At 44.5% G+C, this 12,912-nt stretch overlaps 1 protein-coding gene across 4 annotated transcripts; it reads right to left on the bottom strand.

The window, feature by feature from the left end:
* Window positions 1-202: 202 nt before the first annotated feature.
* hnrnpl (heterogeneous nuclear ribonucleoprotein L) lies at window positions 203-12,381 on the bottom strand. 4 transcript variants are annotated; one of them, XM_084178103.1, is made up of 14 exons: window positions 12,292-12,381; window positions 11,297-11,415; window positions 10,761-10,998; window positions 10,131-10,216; window positions 9,709-9,805; window positions 9,524-9,596; window positions 4,818-4,853; window positions 4,443-4,511; window positions 4,032-4,312; window positions 1,754-1,875; window positions 1,428-1,629; window positions 1,219-1,276; window positions 943-1,086; window positions 203-601 (listed from the first exon to the last, which is right to left on the bottom strand). In XM_084178103.1, the coding sequence occupies exons 1-14, from the start codon at window positions 12,370-12,372 to the stop codon at window positions 543-545; spliced, it is 1,665 nt and encodes a 554-aa protein (XP_084034229.1). In that variant the 5' UTR covers window positions 12,373-12,381; the 3' UTR covers window positions 203-542. The 4 variants fall into 4 exon arrangements, with proteins under 4 accessions (XP_084034229.1, XP_084034231.1, XP_084034228.1 ...); XM_084178105.1 differs by having other exon boundaries at window positions 991-1,086; XM_084178102.1 differs by having other exon boundaries at window positions 494-601; window positions 943-1,098.
* Window positions 12,382-12,912: the final 531 nt, after the last annotated feature.

Here is a 12,912-nt window from a genome sequence, read left to right as displayed (position 1 = left end):
ATTCTGACATTGTTCATGGTTTTAGATCTGATGCTATGTACTGAAGAGGGTGGCATCTGTGTTTCAGAATCCAACGTCTCCCTGGCACCTAGTATAGGGGATGGAGTTCACAGATCCAGGGATTCCAGGCAGGGCTTAAGCCTAACCTCTACTAATTGAAAGAATATATCATAGTTCACCATTCACTTTATAAAAAAAGAGGCAGTGTTAACATGGAATTTTAATTTGTTTCAGAATAGGAGAGGTTCTTCCTTCTGAAGTCTAATGTACTGAACAAATCAGAACAAATAGAAATTTAAAAAAATAAAAATAAAACGATACACACTCTGGTACAAAATCTTGCCCTCAATATTATCACTTAAGTTAAAGGAAAAAGCTTGTCAATCTCATACATTTTGTTTACGATTCATTGGGTCATACAGGGGACCTGGAGTGAAGACGTGACTGCAATATACACAGCATTACAGTTAAGTGGGGGTGGGTAACAGGGTGGGGGTGGGTAACAGGGTGGGGGTGGGTAACAGGGTGGGTCAGGGTTCGTTCTAGTTGGCATGCTGCGCGGTTGAGAAACACAGCTTCAGTGTGTAGGGGTATGGACCACCTGGAAGAAAGGTGGGAAGGTTAGCCAACTGTGGAGAGATGTTGTCGGGCCGGAATAATACATTCTCATTAACTAGTCTGGGGTGGATTCCCAAAAACAAAGAATATTTAGAATTAAGATCATTGTTCCGCCATTTACACTTGAGCCAACATCCACAGCGTTTACCATGAATGCGATCTCCGTGAACGTTTGATAAATTGACTATAAAAAAGGCTAATTGTCGGTAGGGTAGTGCAGCGCCTTCGAATGAATCCCGGACTGATCTTAGTGCTAAAGATAATCTTCATGTTTTTGGGAAAGTCACTCCTGAATGACAGACTAGTTACTGTGTATTTGCTCACCGTTGGTATCATTAGCTGTGGTGTTGTTATCGCAGTCTGAGTACTTACTGGGGTTCTTCATCTGGTAGTGGTTCATCATGGCCAGAGCCTCCATGGCGTCGTTTATAGATTCCCACTCCAGCAGCCCGGATGAGCTCCGCTCACCTGTCGCGCCACCCGAGGCGAGAGAGACACATTCCAATTTATTGACACTGCAACCCCTAACCAATGGGAACTCGCTCCAATGTAAAGACCAGATGCAACATGATTCATGCAAATAAAGTTCATATTACTCACTCTTTCCGGTGAAGAGTTTGATGTTAGATGGGTTCTTAACACCAAGTTCCTCACAGACCTGAAAGGATAGATAATGGGTTTGTTCATGAGAAATCAATTTTCCACGCACACACAAACTAGGTAAGCCAAACTTGTAAAGTTCAACCCTCCAAGAGAACCAACAGCCCAATCCAAAGCTTCCAGCCCCCAATCCTCTCCAGTTGTCTTACCCCGTTGAAGACCTCCACGGAGATGTCGGGCTGCCCGTTGAAGAAGTGTAGGACGTTGCTGGGGTGCTGAATGCGGTTCTTGGCCGCCTGCTCCGGGGAGGTGAAGCGGTTGTTGCGGGAGCCGTGGAAGTCCTTGAAGCTGCTGGAGCCATCCTCCAGCTCGTAGGACTGACCTGGCATGATGGCCTGCTGCTTGGACACACTGTGGACGGAGGATGGACAACATTGAGTCTGTACATCAACACTACAAACCTGTTGTATCGATGTGTTACTACTCAGTTTCTATGGACATCAATGTGTATGCGGAGTTTAAAAGCAGCACTGACCAGACGTTGAGCTTCTGTTCAAACAGGAAGTTGTTGTTGAGGTGGCTGATGGCACGGTCCACAGCGTAGCAGTCGCCCATCTCCACCATGGCTGCCCCTGGCTTACTCTTCATGAACTTCACCTGAGGACAGAGGGGACAGAGCTCAGAAACCCTATCCTATTATCCAGTGGTGTAAAAATACTTTAAAGTACTACTTTTTTGGGGTTATTTGACTTTTACTCCACTACATTCCTAAAGAAAATTTGATTTTCTCCAATACATTTTCCCGGACACCCAAAAGTACCCATCACATTTCGAATGCTCAGGCAGGACAGCAATATGGTCCAATTCACGCACCTAGAGTGGGGAGATGATGTATGATTTTTAAGTAATTAATTTGCATTTTATTGCATGACATAAGTATTAGATGCATCAGAAAAGCAGAACTTAATATTTGGTACAGAAACCTTTGTTTGCAATTACAGAGATCATACGTTTCCTGTAGGTCTTGACCAGGTTTGCACACACTGCAGCAGGGATATTGGCCCACTCCTCCATACAGACCTTCTCCAGATCCTTCAGGTTTCGGGGCTGTCGCTGGGCAATACGGACTTTCAGCTCCCTCCAAAGATTTTCTATTGGGTTCAGGTCTGGAGACTGGCTAGGCCACTCCAGGACCTTGAGATGCTTCTTACGGAGCCACTCCTTAGTTGCCCTGGCTGTGTGTTTCGGGTCGTTGTCATGCTGGAAGACCCAGCCACGACCCATCTTCAATGCTCTTACTGAGGGAAGGAGGTTGTTGGCCAAGATCTCGCGATACATGGTCCCATCCATCCTCCCCTCAATATGGTGCAGTCGTCCTGTCCCCTTTGCAGAAAAGCATCCCCAAAGAATGATGTTTCCACCTCCATGCTTCACGGTTGAGATGGTGTTCTTGGGGTTGTACTCATCCTTCTTCTTCCTCCAAACACAGCGAGTGGAGTTTAGACCAAAAAGCTCTATTTTTGTCTCATCAGACCACATGACCTTCTCCCATTCCTCCTCTGGATCATCCAGATGGTCATTGGCAAACTTCAGACGGGCCTGGACATGCGCTGGCTTGAGCAGGGGGACCTTGCGTGCGCTGCAGGATTTTAATCCATGACGGCGTAGTGTGTAACTAATGGTTTTCTTTGAGAATGTGGTCCCAGCTCTTTTCAGGTCATTGACCAGGTCCTGCCGTGTAGTTCTGGGCTGATCCCTCACCTTCCTCATGATCATTAATGTCCCACGAGGTGAGATCTTGCATGGAGCCCCAGACCGAGGATGATTGACCGTCATCTTGAACTTCTTCCATTTTCTAATAATTGCGCCAACAGTTGTTGCCTTCTCACCAAGCTGCTTGCCTATTGTCCTGTAGCCCATCCCAGCCTTGTGCCGGTCTACAATTTTATCCCTGATGTCCTTACACAGCTCTCTGGTCTTGGCCATTGTGGAGAGGTTGGAGTCTGTTTGATTGAGTGTGTGGACAGGTGTATTTTATACAGGTAATGAGTTCAAACAGGTGCAGTTAATACAGGTAATGAGTGGAGAACAGGAGGGCTTCTTAAAGAAAAACTAACAGGTCTGTGAGAGCCGGAATTCTTACTGGTTGGTAGGTGATCAAATACTTATGTCATGCAATAAAATGCTAATTAATTACTTTAAAATCATACAATGTGATTTTTTGGATTTTTGTTTTAGATTCTGTCTCTCACAGTTGAAATGTACCTATGATAAAAAGTACAGACCTCTACATGCTTTGTAAGTAGGAAAACCTGCAAAATCGGCAGTGTATCAAATACTTGTTCTCCCCACTGTATAAAAGTCGTTGTCATCCCTACTGCCTCTGATCTGGCAGACTAAACACAAATACAGCGTTTGTAATTGATGTCCGAGTGTGCCCGTCTGTCCGTAAATAAATAAAAACAAGAAAATCGTGCCTTCTGGTTTGCTTAATATAAAGGAGTTTGATGTATTTTACTTTTACTCAAGTATGGCAATTGAGTACTTTTTCCACCGCTGTACTTAAATACATTTAGAACCAGATACTTTTACATAAGTGAAAGTCACCCAGTAAAATACTACTTAAGTCATTTTCTATTAAGGTATCTTTTACTCAAGTACGACAATTGAGTACTTTTTCCCACCACTGCTACTACCCACCTCCAACCTGACCATAGAACCTTGTTTTCACCAGTCTATACCCCCAGCAAGAACATAACCCTGAACAGTCTATAACCATGCCTCAGTAATGCACCGTTCCCGTCTGAACTCACCCGCTCCACGTTGCCATAGAGACAGAAGACGTTGAAGACCTTGTCGGCGTTGATCTTCGCGGGCTCCAGGCCGTACACCATGACAACAGGGGAGTCAGCGTGGGCGCTGTAGTCACCAGGGGGAGGTGGGCCATGTCCATACCCAGGTCCCCCGTAACTGCCGCCACGTCCGCGGCCACGCCCTCCCATCAGAGGCCCCATGCGGCGCCCACCCTCATAGTGTGGAGGGGGTCCGTAGCCGCTTTCATCATGGTAGCCGTGATACCCACCGGTTGGGCCGCCTTGTGAAAGAAATGGATAAACAGAGGTGATTGGGCAAACCGAGTCAAACTGTTACTGGAGTCATTCTAGACATTCCAACAGAGTTGACCTGTGACGCTCACAGTACAAAGAACGTCTCTGCCTACTTACCATACTCTGGAGGATGGTCTCCTAGTAGAGCTGGCTGTCTCACACGCTTGTTGGGGTTGGCATTGGGATCTGAGAGCAAGAAACAGCAATAAAGTGAGCCCCTGATTCCTGATAAGACAGTGTATCAGTGTGTCAAAAGGGGCACATCTACAAACTATGGGACAGTGCTGTGATTAACATGCACAAGAAGCTGGGTAAAGATATTGAGCGTGTTAAGGAAATCAAGGTTTATGCAGGCCCTCATGCTATCTGTTACCATAACTATAAAATGTAACATACTGGAGATTTGTAGGAGGATTTAACAGCAGCATAGCGAATGGAATGGATACTCTCGCATACTAATACTCTTAACCATTCTCATTCGAACTCACACACCTTGTGAATTGTTCCAATTGCCTTCAGCGTCAGCATCTGTGCAGGTACATACACAGTCAAAACCAAAACAAATTATGTACAAACTTAAACTCTAAACAAATATTCTTCAACCAATAGAATGTCTCAATACATTTATTAGTAGAAGAAAAAAAAGAATATTGTGCAAGATGTTCCATCTAAGAAAGCCGACTAGAGCACAAACCCGTGGCAAAAACGGGCTACATGAATTAAGATACATTTTTAATTCAGAAATATTTTACTCTTCATTGAGCTATTAAAATGTAGACATCAAAACAACTGATTCTAGCAATGAATTGAGTTTCCTAGTCTGACAACAAATGCATGGTACCCCACCCATGGGCCACAAAGTCTAAAGAACAGTTGACAGAAAAACAAAAACCAGGCCTGGAATTTCATATTGCCATTGACTGAAATGCTGGACCTCTTTTGCGTGAATGAATACAGAGTTTACAAAACATTAGGAACACCTTCCTAATATTGAGTTGAACAGCCTCAATTCGTCGGGGCATGGACTCTACAAGGTGTCACGCATTCCACAGGGATGCTGGCCCATGTTGACTCCCACAGTTGTGTCAAGTTGGATGGATGTCCTTTGGGTGGTGGACCATTCCTGACACACATGGGAAACGGAGTGTGAATTTTGTCTTGCCCATTCACCCTCTAAATGGCACACACACAATCCATGTCTCAAGGCTTAAAAATCCCTCTTTAACCTGTCTCCTCCCCTTCGTCTAAACTGATTGAAGTGGATTTAACAGGTGACATCAATAATGGATCATCGCGTTCACCTGGATAGTGTCATGGAAAGAGCAGGAGTTCCTAATGTTTTCTACACTCAAGTGTATCTTATATTGGCTAGCTATAATGTACAGCTACCCAACAACCAAATAATTTTCCTAAAATGTCCAGCGAACTGTGATATTACAAACTATATCAGCTTACACAAACAGTGGAAAACTAGATATTTTCATAAATTTTGCTGTGAGACTACACATTTCTACATAATTATTAAAGAGCACAAGCAGAAATCTCAGAAGATTCCAGACCTGGAATTTGATGCATGAGTTTGATAAAAGTCAACAATTCACATATGGGGTTGACAAAGTCAATCACAACAAACAATTTACATTACAATCATTCTCTATCACCAGGTCAGTCATGTCTCTTTACATGTACTTACAGCACCAGACACGGAGAACACAGGATGCAGAGGGCAGGTAGGGGGCACTCTTCAGCAAGGATCCTACCCGCCAAACCTGTGACTCCAGCTTCAACTCACTGTTTCCACCTTTCCCCACCACCAGAGAAAGAGCATCCACCAATCTTCCATGCTTGGCTTCAAGTTGCCGTCACTTTGTTTTTTATGGGTTGCCATTTGAGGCAAATTTCCAGCTTACCGTGCTTTGACCGCAAAGCCGGAGGACATTTGCACCATTTGATTGAGGCGTGTCTTGTCGTCAGACACACAGAGCCAAACCTGCATCACACGGGAGGTGTTAGAGGTATCACTTACGGGCCAGTTCAGAAAGAAAAAAACAACGTAGTAGAATCAACACAAGAACAGCACGGAGAAGAGGGGAAATGGGAGGGGAAGGTAAAGGGGAAAAAACAGCACCTGAGTCCATCAATGCAGAGAGAGCTTTGGGAAAATGCTGAAGTTTCTATCAGTCTGCCTCTGTGCTTGTATGCTTTGCGGGTGTTTGATGCTTGTGTCTTCGTGGTCCCCCTTGAGTTTGTGGGGTGCGTCTTCTCATGTAAGTGGCCACACGTGTGCTGCTTGTTTTTTTACCATAGAGGTGGTCCCCCCATGGCGAAGTGAGAGGCATCTAGTGCTTGGCAGTAAAAACATCTGGAATGGCATTGTCTGCGTGGTGGTGTGTTGTCATGGCGATTCAGCTTGGTGTGTCATTGCCGTGAGTATTCAGCTCGGTGGTGTGTTGTGTTGTTCAGCACAAGAGGGGAGAGTGATAGCAAAAGGAAGCCCAGACACCCAAGTCAAGAGATGGGATGGCATAGTGGTAGTTTGAGAAAAGAGTGGTCTCTCTCTGCCTCTGTATATTGTCTCAGTATGTAGTGTCATCTGTTCCCTTCTCAGGCTTTTAGAGTGTGTTTAGAAAACTCCTCTGTTGCTCGCTGAAGTGGTTGTGTCTGACAGTCAGATCCCGAGGGCTGGGAGGAGTGGCCTTATCGGCCACACACCAGACTCCCGCCCCCATCACACAAAATGTGCTGTGTCAAAAGGTGAGATCTTCAGCATTCTGGAGATGAGATATGCTGTACTTGTAAGAGGATGGATGGCTATCAATCTATCAGATCAGTCTGTGGGGGTGGTTAATGCTGGGTGTCTGCTCACAATTGACTCTTGGGAGTGTCTCAGGCCCTCACCATGAGTGTCTCAGGCCCTCACCATGATCAAAACAGGATTGCTACTTTCCCCAAACAGTGGGATAAAGAGTAAAATGTTTTTTCCTTGCAGAAGTGGAGTGGTGGTGGAAATTGGGAGTAGGAAGTATTGAGAGTTGGGGTTGTGTGAATTCCAGTGTCTGCTGCCCCCATTGTGTCCCAATGTTTACTGAGGAGCTGGTTGGTTTGGAGTGCCAGTGGGTGGCTGCTGTTGTGTCTTTAGCAGCAGCATGTGTCTGCATAGAGCTGTAATTGAGTCTGTATGAGTGTGCACAGTGAGGACACAATGAGGAGCACCTCTTTCTCACGGGGCAGCCAGCCACACCTTAACACCTGCACATTAACAGGGACTGTCTAAACACATGGGACAGCCGTTCTTTCACCTGTTACCTCTGAGTGTCAAGTGTCTGAAATGAAGATGTGGCCATGAAACTACTAAGAAACTCATTGTGGCTCAAATATGAGAATCTGAACGACCAAACACTCCCCGCTCACCAGGGTGATTAAATGGACTACCACCCCAACTAAAAATGTGTTTCCTTTTGCATAAAAGGGATCAGGGCATATGGCTAAAAGCAAGTTAAATCACATACTGCTGTTGCACCGTGTCCCATTAGATTCCAAATATTCTGCACTTTAAGAGGCTGAACTAAGAGAGCAATGTTAGATGAAAGTATCGACCAAGCATCATATATCACTGGGATACTATGATTTTATTTTCGCAGTCATGGCAGCACAGCATCTCCAAAAGGAGACAGATGGCCACGAGAAACCCTACTTGGATTCAAAACAGCCATCTGCAAATGGAGTGAACGACTGACTGATTGACAGGTTGTAAACTGGACTTCTTGAAAGTTCCAGAAATACCATTGATTCCTTGAACAAATGTCTCTGCAATGTTACCATAGATGTTCCTAATGAAATAAAATTAAGGGATAATCCACCCCAAACCACTAAGTCTTATGATTAACAGTGTTAACACTAATATGTGAAAAATCTTTGTGAACAAATGTTTCATTTTGTCATAACAAGGTTGCTAGCAACGTGAAAATCGTTGTGGAAATCTGACTACAAAACTCTCTCTGGGCTGACTGGCTGGCTAACTAGCAAACGTAGCTACACACAATAACACCAAAGTCAATTTCAGCATGTGAAGTAGCTAGCTTGCTGTAGAATCGCAGAAACCGCACTATCAATTTAGGAGTCTCTCACCGGGTTCAGCTTGCAGTTCCTCTCTGCCCAGAGCGAGTGTGTTGCTATGGCAACAACGGCCCTTTCCCATGTGACGATATAAACGGATGATGTGTTCTACAGAAGTATGGCCATACCATCGACTGGCTGATTTGACGATCTGGAATGCAGGTAATGGTTTTAAAAGCGTTATGAAATGTGATTGTGTGTTATCCCCTATCTCCAGTGACGAGAACCATGTAGCTATGACGCATTCCTACATGATTTTTCTGATTTCACAGACGGACCATTTTAATTTTACCCTCTGATAGAACATAGGCTTTCACCAAATTGGCAGGAGATTTATTTCTGGGGTGGATTATCCCTTTCACTTAATCCCTCCCCCCCCCAATGGCAGGGAAACCTGGTCCATGACAGCTACAGGATCAGAGGTTGTCTAACTCCCCCTGGCTAGAACAAAAAGCTACAGACACTTTAGCCCCAAGGAACAGACTTGAATACCAAAACCTGACCTTACCTGTGATTGACTAAGCAAAAGAAAGAAACAACCATAACCGTATTTTGCAAACAAAATCTCCAATATGTTTGAGATTAATGATGCAGGGGCATTCCAAGCGAGACGCCTAGGGCGCAACACAGTGCTTGGGTGCTGACAGGTGCTTGATGTGTGGAAGTGAGGTTGTGACATGCACTGCAGGGAATGTGAATCTGTGTGACGAGACCCCGGGTGCTTCACTGTGGCAAAACGGGGCATTCCTCAGTTTACCCATGAATGCATGCAGTGGTCTGCGATGTAGACGATTCAACGTGCAGGACCATGTGCTGCAAAATGGCTGCCCCTCGAGGTCACTCCTCGTGCCCTTACTGCGCGTCTGTGGTGTTGAGAGAGAGCATGAGGACACGGGGTGATGCGTCACAGACATAGTGCCTCTGAACAGCTTTGGTTGTGGTTGTGGCCAAAGTTACCGTGGAGCAGGGTGTTCAAAGGCACTACAGCCGGAGGCCTGGGACCCTACCCATCCCACATAGTGCCATTAGAGCAGAAGGATGGGAAAGGTAGGGGGAGGGATGAGGGGCTGTGTGTGTTTTACCTTGGCCACTCAGGTTGGGGTTTGTGTAGTCCCAGGTGTCCTGGTCATTCTTGAACACGTTGAGGCGGGTTGGCTGTGAAGATGGACATTCAAACATTTGATTATTTTGCCCATCACAGTGTTCCTTCAGTGAAATGACCCTGGTGTTTAGATGGGCAAATGGATGTAAGCATGTAACCACTCACCTTGGCGTACTCAATCTTCAGTGTGCAGCAGCCAGAGTAGATGTCTGCCCCATTTAGAGAGGCTTTCGCCCTCTGGGCACTTTGCACAGAGTCAAATGTATGGGAAGTGAAGGAAACTATGGGTAATAAAAGCATTCGCCTACATTACACATTCCATGTTCATCTTGACATTCAAAGCTCTGCTCACAAAAACTAAGAGCACTTGTTATACAATTAGATCTATATCGAGCACAAATATTTACAAAATAAACAAATATTTACTAGCCATCACCTATAAACGACGTGTAAGGGGTGCTGACAGAAGCTTCAAGTGTGGAGTGAAGTAAGATTGTGTGGCATGCACTGCAGTGAATGTGAACCTGTGTGAGATCCCAGGCTCGATAAGACATTTTGAACAATATGGGATTTTGAGCAAAGGATATTCCACCATGGCCTGAACTCCATTCTTCCTGAAGATGACGATCCTTTGCACAGGCCCACAGTTGTTACAGACGGTGTACAGCACATCCTGCAGAGCAGAGAACCAAATAGTTTGATTGAAGGCCCAGTGCAGTCAAACTTCATTTTCCTGTGTTTTATGCATTTTCACACAGAGGTTGGAATAATACTGTGAAATTGTGAAAATTATGCCATTTTAGTGTAAGAGCTGTTTGAAAAGACCACCAAAAATGTCAGCCTGTTTTAGTGGGATGGAATTTGGGCCTGCCTGGTGACATCACCAGGTGGTAAATTAGTTAATAGACTAATGAGAACGAGTCCAAACCCCTCTGCCAATAACATCTAGTTTTCGCCTCCCCACTCAGACCACTCCCAGACAATCCTTGCAAAATTCTAGCTTGAGAATTTGCTCTTTGCTATGAAGCTATTTTTGTTTTCAATAAAAACGGCCAAAAAGAAAATCACAGTAAGGTACTTCATTCTTACCCAGAAATTATTTGATATTGAGATAAAACGGCTGAATTGGACCTTTAACAATGTGTTGCAGCGAGCCAAACAATGGTGCCTTGTCATAGCAATGAAACAGCTGCCTTGTATAATGGTGGGTGTGTTACCGAGGTGATGGGGTAGATAGGGTTCATGATGGTGAGCAGCAGCACGTTATTGACGCTGCGTGAGTCGTCTGGGTCTCCAGGCCGGGAGATCTTCTGGCTGGTGGAGTAGTTTATGAAGGAGGGGTGCCCAGCGATGTAGACCTGGTTCTCAGCTGCGTAGGTCACAGCATTGCAGGATCCATTCAAGTCCTCGTACTCCACCAGGGCCTGGCGCTTCTTGGGCATCATGACCACATAACTGTGAAGAGAATGGAAGATTGAATAAAATGCACTGCAATTAGGATAATGGGATGAACTTAGCCTCTTTTTTTTTTTTTTTTTACCTTTATTTAACTAGGCAAGTCAGTTAAGAACAAATTCTTATTTACAATGACAGCCTACACCGGCCAAACCCGGACGACGCTGGGCCAATTGTGCACCGTCCTATGGGACAAACTTACAGGAACAAAATACATCACCAATGGATTTGGAATGGTGCAAAATCTAAAATATATCCAGTTCAAGAAAAGGATTGTTCAAGTGTGTAGGACAGTCACCTGATTGTCCCGAACTCCTGCAGGGCTTCCACTAGATCTGCCTCCATGATACCATCAACAAGGCCCCTGATGTGGACCACCGGGGAAGGGAGCGTTTTATGGGGGTCATCATAGCCCTCCTTACAAACAAGACAAAAAAAGTAGAGATAAAAACCATGGTAATATACACATCCCCAGGGTATGTGCTACCAATTAAAACCAACCCGCCATTAATAACAGGCACCACCCCAGGGTACCAAAAAATCCTTGCTAAGTAAACAATGACGGGCTTGGCAAACAACGTGTGGTTGATATGAACAACACATCATAAACAAAATGAAAGAGTGGTGGGGGGCTTTGCATGAAGCCTGTTCTTCCTGGAAAGGCAAGCCCGTGTATAAGTGAGTGGAACGGCTGCCTGCCAGGGGATTGTTAGCTGGCTAACGCTTGTCGTGTATTCCACTTAGGCCCTAAACAGGTAACGTTGGATAGCTAACGTTACACACACAAACAGGTGATATCACAAGGTTCTGCCCAAATGCATTGCAGTGTTGTAAAATACTCGGAAACAAGTGTACTAAATTAATGAAAATGGTCACCAAGTATCCCCGCTTGGTTTTATTCATGATGAGCCTGCTGACTAACCTAACCTTCATCATACAACGCTAACGTTAGCTAACTAAAAACCTAGTTAGCTTCATTAGCCGCACATCGACAACAAAAACAAACTAGCTAACAATGTTAACTACAGTTTATGAGTTTGTATACAAGCTTACAGTGGAACGGTAATAGTAAAAGTGTGGAGTAATACACATAACCAATAGTTAAACTAGCAAAAACACGGGTGTTGAGGCTACTTCAGCTAGCTAATTACTGTGCCGTAGCTAACTACTTCCGCCTGATTTAGGCTAGCTCATGTTCATGTTTTGCACACTCTTAAGTTCCAAAACGCTGGCTATTTTTTGTTTTACTGATGCATGCACCTTTCCTTCCCAACGAAGGGAGTCTATGCTTACCGTCGTCATCCCGTCTTCGGTTTTCTGTCTTTTCGTTGCTCTGCCACCCTCGTTGTAGTAGCGACCTGCTGCGGCAGCCATGTTGTCCCAGACAAAACCCTCAAATGGAAAATCGTAAAGCCGAGTGAAAAACTACAACGTAACACAAAGGAGCTCGAGCACACGTACAGTATTGGGAGTGATCCTTCCATCTTTCACAACAGACCAATCGTGCAAGAGTGATAGGTTTTCCCTCCCCTAGTGTTTGTGATAATTGGACGGTAGAAACATTGTCTCTTTTAAATTAAAAATGTTTGATTCAATGTAGCTAGCAAATGTTATATCACATCATAGAATGAATAAATTAGTTATGTTTACCAATGTCTATGGAACGTTAGTGCTTGTTGTAGTATCCCCAGCTACCAGTACCAAATCGTTTTTCTCACTAAAACAATCACATATTTAGGATTACAAATCAATCGCTAAAGTCTACTGCTATAATGTACAGTTATTTGTCTGGGTTAAAGGGGATGGGCAAAGGTTCATTTTTAATAATAAAATAATACAAATAAAAAATATATAATGAACCCTTGCCCATCCCCTTTAACCCAGACAAATAACCGTTCCATAGACATTGGTAAA

Source organism: Coregonus lavaretus (assembly GCF_964263955.1).
Source record: "Coregonus lavaretus genome assembly, chromosome: 15".
Taxonomy (NCBI): domain Eukaryota; kingdom Metazoa; phylum Chordata; class Actinopteri; order Salmoniformes; family Salmonidae; genus Coregonus; species Coregonus lavaretus.
The sequence above is the reverse complement of the archived record's forward strand: the minus strand, read 5'-3'. Positions and strand labels throughout refer to the sequence as shown.